The 17619-nt window shown below is 42.1% G+C and overlaps 1 protein-coding gene across 6 annotated transcripts in view; it reads left to right on the top strand.

Moving 5' to 3' along the window:
- MAP2K6 (mitogen-activated protein kinase kinase 6) overlaps positions 1-17619 on the top strand; it is a 121504-nt gene that overhangs the window by 83352 nt on the left and 20533 nt on the right. For 5 of the 6 annotated variants that reach the window (XM_072780997.1, XM_072781000.1, XM_072780996.1 and 2 more), the window contains exons 3-10: positions 4387-4435; positions 5017-5130; positions 6787-6906; positions 8144-8260; positions 8930-8981; positions 11045-11172; positions 12242-12319; positions 13705-13844. In XM_072780997.1, coding sequence (XP_072637098.1) covers positions 4387-4435; positions 5017-5130; positions 6787-6906; positions 8144-8260; positions 8930-8981; positions 11045-11172; positions 12242-12319; positions 13705-13844 — 798 coding nt within the window. Of the gene's footprint in view, positions 1-4386; positions 4436-4681; positions 4838-5016; positions 5131-6786; positions 6907-8143; positions 8261-8929; positions 8982-11044; positions 11173-12241; positions 12320-13704; positions 13845-17619 lie in introns of those variants that run through there. The other variant, XM_072780999.1, reaches the window with a different exon arrangement.

Here is a 17619-nt window from a genome sequence, read left to right as displayed (position 1 = left end):
GTGCTAGTGAGTATTATTCCAGTTAACCCTCCCAAGAAGCTCAGGAGGCAGTTACTGTTACTTTTACTTCATAAGTGAGAAAACAGATCTGTACAAGGTCAGGTGCTCAGAACAGTTGGGCATCACTTCATGGGTAAGAGTTCGGGTTCAAGCTAGAATGCTTAGGTTCACATTTGGGATCTAAACTTCACTAGTTGAATACCTTTGGCAAGCTCCCTACCCCTACTAAGCCTTAGTTTCTCCTTCTGAACAATGGGAATAAATGGTGATGTGATTGGTGTGAGGAGTGGGTATCATAACCCTATTAAATGCTTAGCCTAGTTCCATTATAACTCCTCAAAGAAGGTTGCTCCAAGTCACTGCTATTATTATTACTAATCCACTTAGTAATTATTAATAATTATTATAATTAAGTGGAAGAGCTGGCATACAAAGTCAGGGCTCTCTGTCTTTCGAGTATATGTTCTGAGCCACATGTCAGACTGGTAGAGAGTGTGGTCAAATAGTCTGTGGCTAGCAAAACAAGAGGCAGGATCTTTTACTTCTATAGTCGAGAAGACATCATTGTGAGGCTCTGGGTTCTAATTTCACCACGTCTTTGAAGGACTTTAAATTATTTAGTTTTTTGTTGCTGTTGTCAGATCTTCACATTAAGGTAGAGTTATGTAAATTAAAGAAAATATTTTGTACAAAGGGTATGGCACAGTCTCTGGCTTAAGTAGATGCTTAGTAAATATTGTCAAACAGATGAATAATAGTTGTCCTAATAACCAGTAAACTGATTATTTATTACTTAGAATTACAAATAAATAATTATTATAATAAGCCAAACAAAGCCTATTGTTCATAAAAGCCAATAAATACTAGGGGCACCTGGGTGACTCAGTTGGTTAAGTGTCCAACTCTTGGTTTTTGGCTCAGGTCATGATTTCAGGGTCGTGAGATGGAGCCCCGTGTCAGGCTCCATGATGAGCATGGAGCTTGATGAGCGTGGAGCTTGCTTAAGATTCTCTCTCTCCCTCTGCCCTCTCTTCCTGCTCCTGTATGCATGTGTACTCTCTCTCTCTCTCTCAAAAAAAAAAAAAAAAAAACCAGAAAAAAAAGGCTAATACTAGGTGACCTTTGGAGTATCTTTGACCTTCCAGGGAAGGAATTTTGTAATAAGCTTGTTTCTTTCCCCAGAGGACTAAAATATTGAATAAGCAACAGAGAACGTACACCCACAGTGAACCTCCTGCAGAGAGACTCAGTGCCCCAGGCAAGCTAATATGCCCAGCCCTGGACAGAACACAGTGTCAACTAGTCTAATATGAGCCATCAGCCTTGGCTCCATCATTTGGTGCTTTTGGCTGACCTGATGAGTCCAAAGGCCTCCGGCTTGGGCGGATTGATCATTTTCATTAGAGGGGGCCTTGGTGTTGGGAGTAGGTTCCTTGGATTCCATCAGACTTGGACTGAATCCATGACTTTACCACTTGGGAGCAAGTTAGTTAAACTCTGAGCCAAATAGTTTCTCATCTGGACCACGGGAGTAATGCTGCTCGTAGGACTGTGTGTGTGTGTGTGTGTGTGTGTGTGTGTGTGTGTTTAAAGAATTAAATGAGATTTAGGTAAAGCATTGCACCCAGTTCACCATATGTCCCTTTCTCTTTAGGTCAAGACTGAGATTCAAGTGGCATGAGTTTTATTTTCAGGCCGGGTGGGCTAGATGGTTTTAGCAAATCTCTGTGCTTTTCTCATTCTGGAAGATGTCATGACCCCCTCCTATTCGGTAGAGGCATAATGCAGGGTTAGTACAATACTGGAGTTCAACAAACTTTTTTTTTTTTTTTTTTTTTCCAAAGGCCAGCTAGCTAGTAAATGTTCCAGGCTACCTGGGCCACAGTGGCCTCTGTTGGATATTCTTTGTAGTTTGTTTTTCTACAACTTTTTAAAAAGATTTTATTTATTTATTTATTCATGAGAGATGCACAGAGAGAGGCAGAGACATAGACATAGGTGGAAGCAGGCTCTTCACAGGGAGCTTGATGCAGGATTCGATCCCTGGACTCGGGATCACACCCTGAGCCGATGCAGATGCTCAACCACTGAGCCACCCAAGCGTCCCTTAAAGATTTTATTTATTTGTTCATGAGAGACACACACAGAGAGGCAGAGACATAGGCAGAGGGAGAAGCAGGCTCCCTCTGGGGAGCCCGATGTGGGACTCGATCCCAGGACCCCGGGATCATGACCTGAGCCAAAGGCAGATGCCCAACCACTGAGCCACCCAGGCGCCCCTTCCTACAACTTTGTAAACTTGAAAAAAAATCATTCTTAACAGAGCCATAGGCTGTAATTTGCAAAGCCCTGCATGAATACTGGAATACCAGAGGTGGAAGAGGTCTTCCCCAGTGCCCTCCTTGGATGGCAAGAAAACGGAGGTAGCCCAAAGTAATAGCGACCTTTCTGTTGCTTCATGCTTTTTAAAAGGAAGGGTGCTGAACAACTGCAGAAGAGTTTTTATTGTTTATGATTGTCACATGTTTCAAGTAATACTCGTCTTTATTTCAGAGTTCCATTGCAATTAGTACAAATCATTGATGATGAAAGAAAAATCACTTTGGAAATTTTAAGAATGAGCGATCAGATTTTTAGAGATTGAATCCTCTGGAAAGTATTTCTGAAGAAAACCTCCCTGCTCATAAACACAAGATCTATAAAAACATCTCGTGTGTTTGTGTGTGTCTGTGTGTGTTCCTCTGATTCTCTCCCACCCAGTCGCTGGTTTTAAGTTAGTATAGAAAAACTTTATTTTAGTGCATTTCAAGAGGGATTTTGAGGTAAGGGAGGGCTTGCCATTAAAACTTTATGTTTATATCTGTGTTTACATTCCCATTGTTTCCTTATCATTTTCTTTAAAGATTCTTTTTTAAAAAAGATTCATTTATTTATTCTTGAAAGACACAGAGAGAGAGGCAGAGACACAGGCAGAGGGAGAAGCAGGCTCTCTGCAAGAGCCCGATGCGGGACTTGATCTCAGATCCCAAGCCAAAGGCAGCCGCTCAACCTCTGAGCCACCCAGGCGTCCCTTTTCCTTACTGTTTTATTGAGTTAGTTTCAGCAGAAGGGGCGGAATTATAACACATTCAGACTGGGAAAAATTGTTATGGGCTAGGATTCCTTTGTCCCTTCCTATCATCTTACCTTCCTTCCATTTTCCCTTGTATTTTTCTAGAGACTATTCTGGAATGGAATGTCTCCTTAGGAAGACCTGGGTCTCTTTGGTCACCCTGGACTCTAGCATCCCTAGGATTCTTTCGTCTTTTTGTTGTGATACTTTGGGTGCATTTATTTTAAGAAAGCGCTTTTTGGAGCTTCTAGCTAGTTGCATGGCCAAAGCCAAACATCTTTCTCTTAAATGGATTGATACCAAACTGGATAGTAGAAATAAATATACATGAGGGCATTGTATGCTTTCGCTATGGAGACAAAATCAGCCAAGCTCTGGCTGCTGAGATGGCCCCTGGATAGTGTGTGTGCTACGTATGGAAGAAATTTCACAACTGCATTAGATAGCCTGATAGAAGAGGAACTATTCTGATCTGCGAACTGGGAGACCTGGGTTAGTTGTGACGTTGGGCAAGGTCACTTCACCTCTCTGGACCTTTTTTCCATCTATAAACATGGGGACTAGATAGACTTGGAATTATTATGGTTTATGAATTTTGTGAGTTAACTTAACCATGTGCTAATTATTGTTTTTTAAAAATCATTGTGGAAAAATGTGGTGGAATAATTGGGCACGTTGGTGTTCTTGGATGAAAGAAGAAGTTTGGGGCTTAGAAGAAGAGTATAAGTATTTATATAATTACATACACCTCGCTCGTATTTATTGGACATTTACTCTATGCCAGCCATTCTGCTAAGCATTTTACTTGGAATATCTCAGGATATGCTAATATCCTCATGTTAAAGAATAGAAGCTCAAAGAGATTGTCATTTATTTTATTTTTAAAAAATATTTATTTTAGAGAGAGAGAGGGAGACCATGAGAGCAAGCGGAGGGAGGGGGGGGAGGGACAGAGGGAGACGGAGAGAATCTTAAGCAGACTCCCCACTGTGCACAACGCCCAATGTGGGTCTCGATCCCACAATCTCGAGATCATGACCTGAGCCAAAATCAAGAGCCGGATGCTCAACCGATTGAGCCACCACAGAGATTAAGTCATTTAAACCCAGATATAGTTTATTCCAAATCTCACACTATTAACACTTTTGTACTACTTTGTTTTACTGATGAACTTCCTAAAGAAAAAAATCCCTCCTGTCGTATGTGATTTGGGAATGGCATATTTGACTAAATATACCTCATGTTTTTCTTCCCCCCCCCTTTTATTTTCGTAGGCCCCCTCGAGACTTAGACTCTAAAGCTTGCATTTCAATTGGAAATCAGGTAAGAAGAATCATGTTTGCCAGTTAACATCTTGACCATTTCTCATGCATGCTTTCCGACTGGCCATTGAAAAATATATTTTCCATACCATGCCATCAGGGGATGGGCCAAAAAGTTTGAATTTAAGCAGAAGTGGTATGTGGCACTTTTGCTGCTTTGAGTGCCTTACTGAAATCAGGCTAGTGTGGTTCTGATGGAAGGTATTTGAGGGGAGTAGATGATTTGCTCTGGGGAGTGCTCCTCCAAGTCCAAAGGTGGATCTAGTTGGCCATCAGTCTGCAAATGGATTAAATGCGTGAGGAAGGGGGCAGGAGGGCAAAGGAGCCACAGTGCAGATAGGTCAAACCAAGCAGGTTGGAGGCTGAGTTGAGGCCGGATCTCTGTGCTGCTGGTGACAAGCAGGTGGCATACTGTGCAAGTCTGAACATGCCCTGGTGCTTCCCGTGTTCAGCAGCTGCTCGGATAAAGCCTCTAGGCCAGAAATAACCCTTAGAACGTTGGGAGAAGCAAGAGAAAGGATGAGGTAATCGTTGTCCTTTATTTTTTCTTTACTATTGCATTGTTACTTTTCTCTCCTGCAGAACTTTGAGGTGAAGGCAGATGACCTGGAGCCTATAATGGAACTGGGGCGAGGTGCGTACGGGGTGGTGGAGAAGATGCGACACGTGCCCAGCGGGCAGATCATGGCGGTGAAGGTAGAGTTGACGCTCCCCAAACGTTTTCTGTCTGTGGTGTATCCGTTCATCCATCTCAGTTACAGATCAGTTCTATTTGTAAAAGCCAAACAATCTTCAGTGGGGGTAAAACAAAGATTATTGGGAGGGAAGAGTATTCCCTCCAAACGTGTGGAAGATGCTTCCTTGGTGTGAGTTGCATTTACTGGTTTGGTTTTTTGTTTGTTTGTTTGTTTTTTTAACTGATAAATCCCACCCCCTCCTTTTAATTTTGTTATGTAACCACCATGCCATCACAGTTAAAAGAATATTATCAATACTTCTTTCATGTCATGGAATACCAGCTCCAAATTGAGGTTATTGTGATCATCAAAATCTTTTTTTTTTTTTTTTTTTTTTTTTGCCTATTGCTTGTGGAAATCAGGATCCAAATAAAAAGTTCACATATTGCCTTTGGTTGTTATGTCTCAAAAGTCTCTTTTATTCTGTATTCTGTTGCTTTTAAAGAATGGTCCTTGAAAACCAGGAAATCAGAATTGAGGGAGAAAATTTATGTCCATTTGTGGGAAAAAGGGGGGCAAAATGCATCTTGAGTGAGTTTGCATAATTTTTGAGCTATAAAAAGGAATTTAGAATCATTGCATATTTCTTGAATAGATGTTCAAGGGGCTTTGGGGATCCAGTGTCTCTACATGAGTTCATGGATTTGAGCCATTGTTAGGAATGCGCTCCAACAGTCAGATGACTTGGACCCCTTTGTTTTTGGAGGATGGAGATATCTTTCCCTTACCTTGAAGATTCTGCAATGTGTTCTTCTGCAGACTTTTTGCACATTAGGCAAAAAATATGAAAGCCTTGTGATGTTATATCTTTACTGTCAGTTAATGACAGAACCATGTTTCTTTAAGGCTACACACACTGGCGTGACAGGTGTGTCTTCTCTCAGAAGCCCTGGGATAGGAATGAACAATTTCTTCACTTCTACCTGATTCCATCCATTTTTGATAGCTCTGTCAATTCCTTTCTTTTTAACTTTTAAAAAATTTTATATATTTATTTATTCTTTATTTATTCATGAGAGACACAGAGAGAGGGAGGCAGAGACATAGGTAGATGGACAAGCAGGCTCCATGCGGGGAGCCCGATGCGGGGCTCAATCCCAGGACCCCAGGATCACAACCTGAGCTGAAGGCAGATGCTCAACCACTGAGCCACCTGGGCACCCAGCTCTGTCAATTCTTTTGCAGTTGCTACTTAGTCCAAATATTCTTATCTATCCCCAAAGAGGGGCTTTTGGATTTTTCTGTGGGATCCTGCATCAGCCACAAAGTCACGAATACTGTGGTCTCTGTACTGAACAGACATAACACAATAAAGCAGACTGCTTTTGTGACTTGGAAGGAAATACATTCGCCAACATTCACACACTGTCCAAAATATATTATCGGTTTGTTTCTTGCCAGAGATCTTTCAGGAAATCCACTGAAAGTCTTATTTCTCGTTTGTTACAAATAGCTAATCACTAGGATAAATACTTGAAAGGTCTTTCCTTGAAATTGGGCTGTGAGTTTTGTAGTATTGTCGGGATGGGACTCCTTAATCTTTCAGGTCCCCGCCTTATTAACTGACTCATCCTCAGAGCAGTAACCATGCATTTTTCCATGCGTTCCCATTCAGCGGATCCGGGCCACAGTAAATAGCCAGGAGCAGAAAAGGCTACTGATGGATTTGGATATTTCCATGAGGACAGTGGACTGTCTTTTTACGGTCACCTTTTATGGCGCACTCTTCCGGGAGGTAGGTGATCCTTCCATTCACCATCTGAGGAGAACAAGCAATTAAAAAGAAGTCTCTCTAATCACATGAACACAATACACAGTCCTGGCACTCTTTCTCGTTTGATGTGTCTTCTATAGAGACGTCTCTGTCTGGGCGATGGTGACATGGCCCGCCGCAAAGTTGGCTTGAGATGACAGCATTAGCCCTTTTAAAGACACTGAGGCTCTCTTTCTCCTTTCTGTTCTGGTTTGTTTATTTTGGCATAGTTATCTATAGCAGTGGTCTATAGGCTAATTTAGATAGATTTCCTAAAACCTGAAATATTGTGGTCTTTTGGCCAAATGATAAGCTTCATTTACTTTGTTTATGGACCACACGGGCTTACATTTATCTTTTTGCTTTACCTCTGCTTTTACTTCACCGTGATATGGCTTATGATGCTTCAACCAGCTTTTTTTTTATTTCATTTTTTTTCTTCTTAAAGATTTTATTTATTTATTCATAGACACAGAGAGAGAGAGAGGCAGAGACACAGGCAGAGGAAGAAGCAGGCTCCATGTAGGGAGCCCGATGTGGGACTCGATCCCGGGTCCCCAGGATCACACCCCAGGCTGCAGGTGGCACCTAACCGCTGCACCACTGGGGCTGCTCTCAACCAGCTTTTTGATGAACTATTGCCAGCGTTCTGTGTGGGAGGATAGAGTAGGCCTGTAGACCTAATCCCCAAAAGCCTGGATTTCTGGGAATCTATTGTTTGTGACTATCAGTAGAGATGCCTTTATTTATTTAAAAAAAGTTTTTTTAAAACTTTGAGTTGACACTCAATGTCCCATTAGTTGCAGTTGTACAACATAGGGATTCAACTTCTCTATACGTTATAGATGCTCACCACAAATGTAGCGACCATCTGTCACCATATAATTCTGTTATTAGTACCATTGACTATTCCCTATACTGTGCCTTTTATTCTCGTAACTTCTTCATTCCATAGCTGGAGTGAGTGTTAGTATTCAGATCCTACTCTTTAACAAGGAGTAAGTAGGTGATCACATGCAAGTTCTGCTTGGCTGCCTGCTAGTTGGCTCTTTGGGAACACACTTGCTTGTTTGTGAATTTATTTGAGGTCTTGAAGGGAAATTGTACATTTCTGCCAAAAACTTAAGTAAGAAACAGTTCTTCCCGACAGGTATTAACTGTTTCCTTTTCTTTTCCTTTTCTACCCTCTCTAACAATCTCTGAACCAATTGGTCTCCAGGGTGATGTTTGGATCTGCATGGAGCTCATGGATACGTCGCTAGATAAGTTCTACAAACAAGTGATTGATAAAGGCCAAACGATTCCAGAGGACATCTTAGGGAAAATAGCAGTTTCTGTGAGTACATCACGGACCCTACCACAAGGAGAATATGAGACGTCTAGACCTTGTGTGTCTCTGATTCCCTGCTGTGAGGAAACACGAGTTGGACCAGAGCTTCCCTCCTCTACATGTCTGTTGAATGTGTGAATGCATCCCTGGACGTGTCAATGAATGCTTTTTTTTTTTTTTTTTTTTCTGGGCACCATGTAGAAGATTCTACTACTGACTTGGTTTGGTAAACTCTCAGTTAAAATGCCTCTAAGCGGTGCCTTCATCTGCTATGACCATATTACTGGTGTCTATATTAGTTTACTTTGGTTTTCATTTGTAGATTTTCAAATCTTCTTAGGGCTAAGACGGCATAGAGAGAAACATAAGAAAATGAAATGGAAAGAGAGATTACTCCCTTAATAGCTATTGAGGCTCATAAGGGTGGATAGAAAAAAATGCTGGAGACCAAATGAGACCCTGGATAGATGACCGAGACATGCTTTCTACTGTAAGATCTGGTCCTCTCTGGTGGGTGGAGTTCCAAGAGTGTAGCTTCTTGTGTATTTTCTTGGATAGGGCCACCACTGTCTGAGAAAATACTTCACCTGGTGATGGGATAATAAACCTGGGTATACTTAACATTCAGTTTCTTTCCAGTGATGGAGAAAAATCTATCTTGTGTTTCTCTTGCAGATTGTAAAAGCGTTAGAACACTTACACAGTAAGCTCTCTGTCATTCATCGAGGTAAGCATACATGGAGTTGCTTTGGCTGTTCCTTTTATGAAATCCATTTCTTTTTCTCTTCCCCCAATGGGTGGAGGTGAAATTGAGTTAAGCAGTAAAACTGAGGGGTTTTCCTTCTCAGAGGAATAGCCAATAAGTAGCTGCTTTTTATCTTGTCTGAGGATGTTAAGAAGACATGGGGTTTTTATTACACCTAAATTGAATATAAACCACCTGTTACCATGCACAGCTCTGGGATTACCTCATTGAGAATTATTTTAGAAGATAGGATAAGAAATGCATGTAGTATAGACTGTCACTTGGGAACTTCTTAGAAAAGTGGAATCATGCATGGTTCCCCAGACCACCTGAGTCTCCATTATTAACAAGATCCCCAGGTAATTTTTGTATACCATAGAGTATGAAAAGTTCTAGTATAAAGTATAGCTATTTCAGATAGCAGGAGGCAGGATAAAATGAAAAATTGATAGATTTATCTCTTCTTCCTCTACTTCCTCTTTTTTCCTTCCTGTTGGCCTGTCATCTTTTCATCCATCCATCCATCCAATTATCCATTCTTCCATCTTTCATCCATCCATTTATCACTTATGCTCATTTTCTCACCATTTATGCATCACTATAATAGATGCCTTGAGAGGTATCTGAAAAGAAAACATTCTTATTAAAATTCCACAAAGGGATTTTTGATAGGGAAATAAGACAGATGTACGACAAACACATGGAAAAAATAAACCACATTACACATAGGAAAGTACCAAATATGGAAGTAGTTTAGATAGAATATAAAGCAAGGAAATGATTAGCACTGGGTTATTATAGTAAACGAAAACGTCTTAGAAGACACATGCTCAACCAAGTCTGAAGAAAAATTAGGGTAAAGTATGGATAGCTAGTAGGATAGTGAGATTTGATAATTCTTATGCTCTCTGAGCCTGAAAGTGATGTAAAATGCCTTACACAGAGTGCCGGTTATTACTATTATTGCTGTTATTATTATCATTAATCATTATTATTAGAAATTGGAAAAAAATAGGAAGTAGGAAGGAAGAGGAAGAGGAGAAGAAAGTGGGAAAGAATCCATGTGGGAAAAAGAGTGTGGATTACCCACAAATGTGAAACTTAGCTTTTAAAGATTTATTTCAAGATGAGGAAGTATTTCATTTGTATTAAAAGATATATATATATACATAAGGTATAAAATAAAATTTGCATATCCACCATCCAGTTTAAAGGAAAACATTATAAAGGATAATTTCTAGTGTTTTTAGAATAACTTACTGTGCTGATTACATGTCCTTTGTGGAAAGTGCCACGAGGGAAAAAAAAAGTTAACTGTAATTTCTAAGTCTATCATCTAAAGATAGCAATGATTATCTATTTGGGGGTATGCTTTGTGATCTGGGATATCTGAATTCCTGAGGAGTTACATTTATGTAACCTCGGACACACTTCTTGCAGATGCTTCCATCAAAACTGGTTGTTTTGATCAGATTGGATGTACGGTTACATTGCAGCCTGCCTTACAATTCCGTGGTCTATTTACTCCTACCCTTACTGTGCAATAAGTTATGAGGAACTGGGCTTTTAAAAAATTTTTTTGTTGTTGTTGTCATCAGAACACTTAAGAGGAGATCTACCCTCATGGCAAATTTAAAGTGTGCAATGCAGTATTATTTATTATAGGGTCAGTGCAGCAGATTTCTAGGACTTACTCGTTTTGCATAATAGAGACTCTGCCCAAGGAACAGGGCATTTGATTTGGTATAATTTTTAAAGTTTGTCCTACACATACGGGGGCAATGAGGATTATAGAGGAAACAGCCCTTTCTACGGATGGGTTCACAATCCTACAAGGAGGACAAAACACGAAATAGAAAGTCCAGTTGGAAGCAGTAAGATGCACAAAAGTGTTGAGTCAGGGAGGGCCATTAGTTTCTTGTTGCTGCCCCAGAGGGAAAGGAACGCCAGGGGGGACGTGGAGATGTCATGCCCCCTGGTGGTGGACACATGAATCTTCAGAGCAGCCTGGGACCATGGGCTTTTCTGCTTGTTCTTGCTTTCAGATGTCAAGCCTTCCAACGTGCTGATCAACGCTCTGGGCCAAGTAAAGATGTGCGATTTTGGAATCAGTGGCTACCTTGTAGACTCTGTCGCTAAAACTATTGATGCAGGATGCAAACCGTACATGGCCGTAAGTACAGCAGTGGGGGGAGGCATCTGGAAATGCAGCTGCCAGCAAAGCTCGCCAGGAAATAGAACATGGATGGCCACATGGGGAAAATGGAAATGTGCTTACGGTGCACGAAATATTCTGCTTCTTCTTATTTTTTTCTTAAATATCTTCTGTCTGAAATCGTTAGTCACTTGCTTCAAACATATTATTTTTAAAAATTCAAGGAAAAGAGGTCTATTACTTGGGGGAAAAAAGCCATGTAAGTCATCCGTACGGCCCACACGAAATTGTCACACTGTGTTGCAAGGGAGTGTTGTCCTGTTTGTTGAGGACAGAGCAGTAACCAGAATTTAAATCACCCAAACAAGTCAGCGAGGTTAGTCCAGAGAGAAGCTCATAGCTGTGAAGACTCGTTGCCATTGGCAGAGACTTTGGGACCCCCCTTTCACGTTACAAGGCCTCTGTGTTGTGTCTTGAAACTGATGCACTTGGGGTTGAGAACCTTCCCATCAGTGTTGAGCTAAACTCAGACAGTGGCCGGTGACTCTTGGGGATTCTTACTATTGAATTCTGGACTGTTAGTGTTCTCAACAAGGAAGATTCTAGCCTGGCAAAGTAGCTTTCTACTGTGTAATCCTATTTTCTTCTAAAGCCAAAATGGAAATTAGTTGTTTTTTTTTTTCAAGATTTTATTTATATATTCATGAGAGAGAGAGAGAGAGAGGCAGAGACACAGGCAGAGGGAGAAGCAGGCTCCATGCAGGGAGCCCGATGTGGGACTTGATCCCGGGTCTCCAGGATCATGCCCTGGGCTGAAGGCAGATGCCTAACCGCTGAGCAACCCAGGGATCCCTTAAAATTAGTTTTCAATTGTGAGGGACTTTGGTCCTTCATTGTCTCCAAGAAAAGACTCCTGTAGAATAAAGAAAATCCCATGGAGGCATCAATATTTATTGTAGTTAGTGAGTCTTCTTGGGGATAGCTTTAAACAACTCACCTGGCAGCTGGTGACACCTTCCCTCCCAACCCCAGCGATTTGATTGAGCTAAGAACATATCTCATTTGTCTTTTTCTGTTTCCTTTGCAGCCTGAAAGAATAAACCCAGAGCTCAATCAGAAGGGATATAGTGTGAAGTCTGACATTTGGAGTCTGGGCATCACAATGGTAACGTGTGATGATCATTCTGGACTGTGAGGTTCTGGGCGTGAAGTTGCAACGGGGTGGGGTTTGACACCTTAACTGTGGGTCCCGAGCAACCTTTCCTGTCTGACGTAGCAGGAGGTTTTGAATGATGATTGTCTGCAGGGTGTTGTAGTTAAAAGACTTCACTGGGATTGGGCCAACCCAGTTTTTCTTTTTTTTTTAAGATTTTATTTACTTATTCATGAGAGACACAGAGAGAGAGAGAGAGAGAGGCAGAGACACAGGCAGAGGGAGAAGCAGGCTCCCTGCAAGGAGCCCGATGCAGGACTCGATCCTGGGTCTCCAGGATCACACCCTGGGCCCAAGGCAGGGCGCTAAACCGCTGAGCCACCCGGGCGTCCCAGCTTTTCTTTTTTCATTTCACCTCTAACTGGCCATGTGTCCCTGAGTAAACTGATGGAGTCACACGGACTGGACTGTCTTATTATCCTCATCTATAAAATGAATCCTGACCGTAGCTCTTGATAGTTTACCTTATAGTTTAAAATTAAATTATTCTAAGCTGGGCATGAAGTTTAAAGCTACTCGAGGAGTGCTAGCATGTGTGGACCCTGACAGAACTGTGTTACCCGGGCTGTGCTCCCCAGAATGCGGTTATGATAGAAGTCTAGGCCATCCGGGTCACATATAGCCAAAGGACATAGTAACCAACAAGATAATTCCCTTAGGCACAGTCCTAAAGTCATACAGTTAGTGCTTTACTTGTAACTTTGGTGATCCGACATTTTCAGTGTATCCCCAAGGTCTGGAATTACCCACTGTGGTCCTGGCTCCTTCCCAGGCACAGCAGCTGATTGAATCCTGTGAGTTATTTCACATCCTTGCCCAGAATACACGTGATGATCTTGTAATGGCAAAGTAGCCTTACTCAGATCCAAAAAAAGATCAGTCATTTGGTCCTAGGTTGTTTTCTTTTTTTTTTTTTTTTCCATTCCAGTAAGGGACCTGCAGATGGCAGCAGATGTACAGCTCTGTAAAAGCTGCAGGGCGAGCATAACTTTTCAGAGCAAACGTTGGAAAACCTTGCTTGCTTTACATCCTGAAGCTTAATACTGCTGGCTTACAATTTTATTAAGTGTCACAGTGGCTTTGGGTGAGGACCCAGTTATAAATAGGCTCCACTGGCTGCCCTAGTGAGATAATATTCAAAACTCCCTAGCACTAGGAATTGGGAAAATGTAGACAACGTATCGTTAGTTCCTTTCTCCCCAAATTTTATTTGAATTTCACCTTTGTATTTCTCTCAGATTCTCCTGGGACAGAACACAGCAGATTCCCTAAAGTAGCTCTATTTCAGCTGCTGTTCCCTTGTGTTTTTTTTTTTTTTTTTTTTTTCTCTTCTCTAGATTGAGTTGGCTATCCTCCGGTTTCCCTATGACTCTTGGGGAACTCCCTTCCAGCAGCTCAAACAGGTGGTAGAGGAACCCTCGCCACAGCTCCCGGCGGACAAATTCTCTGAAGAGTTTGTTGACTTTACCTCACAGTGGTAAGAGAGCCTCATCTGCCAAATGCCAGGGTGAAGGAAGAAGAGGAGTTCTCATGAACTCCCTCCATTGGTTTTAATCCATTACGCATACATTCATTCCAAAAGCATGTATGGAGTGTGCCCTCGAGGCCGGGGGAACAAAACTGACCTTTATCCTGGTCCCTGCCCACAGTGAACTCAGGGTCAAGTAGGGGAGTCTCTTCAATCTATGGTACAATATGGCAGGGATGGAGGTATGCATAGGGTATTTGGGGAAACTCAGAGGAAAGGCATTAGGATAGAGTTATTGGAGGAGATCAATTCTGTGCTGAAGATTTTTCCAAGCCATCAAGAAGGTAGGGAAGAGAAATATATTCCAAGCAGAATTCCATACTTCGTGTCCCAGGAGCGAGAAACTCCTTTATGAGAGCTATAAGCTATTTGATATTGATTACAGCATCAAGAGAACAGTGATCGGATGGTTGGATGATTAGGGCGGTGGAGTAGATAAGACATTCTAGTGTTTTGTAGGCTGTCTCCTAGACAACGCTCACTAACTGTGGATACGCTTGCCCGTGAGGGTGCAATGGGCAGTCCTGGGGGTCTGAGAAGGAAGTCTAAGGAAAGCTGGAGTAGAAAAATGGAAGGAGTCATGCTAATTACATAGACTTTATTTTCATGGAAATTGTCAGGGGCTTCGAGGAAAGTAGGAGAGGGCATGCATGGTGACTATACTGCCTGGTATGAAGGACCATTGCAAGTGCTCCTGGAAGAGGCCACTGAAATGGAGTTTGTTTACATGGACACCCTGCAGAAGCAGACAGTGACAAGCCCAGTGGTGACGCTGGGAGAGGGGCGATCCTGGCCGCTCCTGCTGAGGAAGGAGCTGGGCCCTTGAAGGCCGTTTGACAGCACAGCCCCTCAAGGTTATCAAGTCTTGGCCTCCGTGCTCTTTGGAAGAAGTGTTCTGAATGCAGCTTTTATTGGGAAACATGATGAGACAAAGCAACTGTCTGTTGTTTGTGAAACCAAGGCCTCTTGGACTTTCTGTTAGCGCGGGTCCCCGTGTCACCCCTGGTATTTTGCCCTGATGATGTATGAAGCTGGCCTACTGTTGCTTGTTTTTGTTTTAGTTTTGGCTGAATGGCTAGAGAGGGGCTGGAGCAGTGGGCTGTCGTACAGTGTGTTGTTGGGTGCCTCTGACTGGGCACTTCTTCTGGGCTGTTGGGGTGCGTCCTCCTCTCTGCTTTCCTCGAGCCAGTGTGCTGTGTGTGGTGGCACACCGGCCAGATTGACATGGGCTCATGATTTTGCCTTCTGGATTTGAGAGCTTGTTTTTATTGTTTATTTTTATTTTTATTTTTTTTCCCTTCTTCTTTATCCTCCAACGTTTAAAGGTCACATAGGAAAAGGGATGAGTCATCTTGGGTAGTTCAGCCCAGTAGTTCTCAAGAGGAGTGGTAAAGGGGAAGGATCTTACCTAGGGAAGTCTTTTCAAACTCTCCTCCCTATAACCTTTCTGTTGCCTGCTCCCCTGTCCCCAGGAGTCTGGCTGGGTACTTGGGAAAACTTGGTAAGCACAAGGCTGGCGTGAAACGCTTTAGAAAGCAGAGCTGCCTGTTGCGAATCACCAGTGTACTGCAATAGTTGTCAACTCTGGCTGTTCATTTATAAAACTCGAGAGAACTTTAAAATGTACCATCACGTAGGCCACACCCTCAGACATTCTGACTTAATTGGTCTGGGGAGGATCCCAAAGATCAGGATTTTTCCAGTGTTCTCAAACCATTCTACAATACAGCTGGGGTGAGACCGCCTACTTTTGCCCTCTGATCTGTGGACCTGATATCAATTCTTTTTCAAAACCTGATTTTCTTCTATGATTTATCTTTTTTTTAAATCATGCAATTATTTCACCAAAGTATCTTTCCTATTACTTAGAATTTCCTCTGAAGATTTTAGAGCGTTAAAGCTTCTAATGGATCTTTAAAAAAATTAAAACCTTAAGAAATAATGCTTTCTAATTTAACATATGCACACATACATGGACGATCCAGATACTTTATTATGGCTCTTTGTGTGGCGACCACCCTGTGCCTACGCTCACGCCCCCCCACCTGCCAAACACTGCCAGCATCTTAGTGCCTGCCGTCTGACGTGTCTGATTCCCTCTCGTTTTCTGTCAATTTTGGTCCTAGTTACTGTAGTTCATAAATTTAAAAACTTTGAGCCATAGATATTTTCTAGCTTTCCTAAACCATTAGTTCTGGTCATTGCTATTAATTCTGTGTCATTGTACTCATATTTGTGTCAACCAGTCTGGCTTGCTTATGAGGTTAACTAATATATATGTGTGTGTGTGTGTGTGTGTGTGTGTGTGTGTGTGTGTGTGTATGTATATAATGGAGTACACATATATATGTAGTATATATACATATATATAATAGAAACCAAACTCAAGTCACCTAAACTTCCAAGTTTTCAACTTCAACTATTTCAACAATTCAATTTTTTTTTTAAGATTTTATTTATTTATTCATGAGAGACACAAATAGAGAGACAGAGACACAGGCAGAGGGAGAAGCAGGCTCCATGCAGGGAGCCCGACGTGGGACTCGATCCCGGGACTCCAGGATCACATCCTGGGCCTAAGGCAGGCGCTAAACCACTGAGCCACCCAGGGATCCCAACAATTCAAACTTTCAGTGTTGCAGTTCCTGTAGACTCTGACATTTAAGAGTATCAACTGTGTAAAATAGTGAGTCGTTTTTGTTGGTAGGATAATTAGAAAGAAGAAGAGGAGCATTAATTTTGAATTTATCAGCATTCTTAATGATTCTCTCTTGGATTTTTTTTGTTTGTTTGTTTGTTTAACGAGTACCTTCTGTTTCAGATGGCAGGTCAATAGCTTTTTGCCTCCCATAAACTACCAATATATTTTCTTTGATACCCCCTTTGTATGAACACTATTTTGAAGTTCATTGAGTTGGAAAAGTTGTCTAATGCTTCAAAACACGGTGCTGATTTTTTTAAAAGATTTTATTTATTCATTCATGAGAGACACACACAGAGAGAGGCAGGGACACAGGTAGAGGAAGAAGCAGACTCCCTGTGGGGAGCCTGATGCGGGACACAATCCCAGGACCCCAGGATCATGACCTGAGCCAAAGGCAGATGCTCAACCACTGAGCCACCCAGGTGCCCCTGTTTTTTGTATTTTTATGACATGGCTGTGTTTCTTCAAGACTTCTTCAAGCCCCTATATTTGTGCTTAAGTGGGGAAAGGGGAATACAGACCTGGAAAGTGAAAAATTAATCATAAATTTTGAGATGGACACACCTGTGGTTTTATCTCCTACCTCTGTCTTGGGCTGAGTGTCCAACTGGAAGAGAAAGGTCGCATTATCTATAGCCTTGGATATCTATCAGGGTATGTGTGACCCTTCCTGAGATGGGTTCTAACTAAGCATTTGATGACCCCTCCCAGTGTCCTAGTGCTGCTCCACACTGTACAACTTCATCCAGAGGGTCCACTTGTCTGTCACTGTCCTCTGATCACTGCTATGAGTTGACAGTCATCCTGGTCTGTGAGATGGACTAGAAAGCAGTAACAAGCTGACACTCTCATACAAGGTTACATCTCGAGCCCAGAGCTCCAGCTGATGTGTTCTTTTGCAATAGCACTAGAGAAACGTTATCCTTGGTGGGCGTGTGTGCATGCGTGAGGTTGGGGAGGATGGAGGCAGGGGATAGGAGAGGAAAGAAAGTTAAGGCATTTTTTCCTTATGGACTATAA

Source organism: Canis lupus, chromosome 16, assembly GCF_048164855.1.
Source record: "Canis lupus baileyi chromosome 16, mCanLup2.hap1, whole genome shotgun sequence".
NCBI lineage: Eukaryota > Metazoa > Chordata > Mammalia > Carnivora > Canidae > Canis > Canis lupus.
Note: the sequence above shows the minus strand (reverse complement) of the source record. Positions and strands in the feature narration are given on the sequence as shown.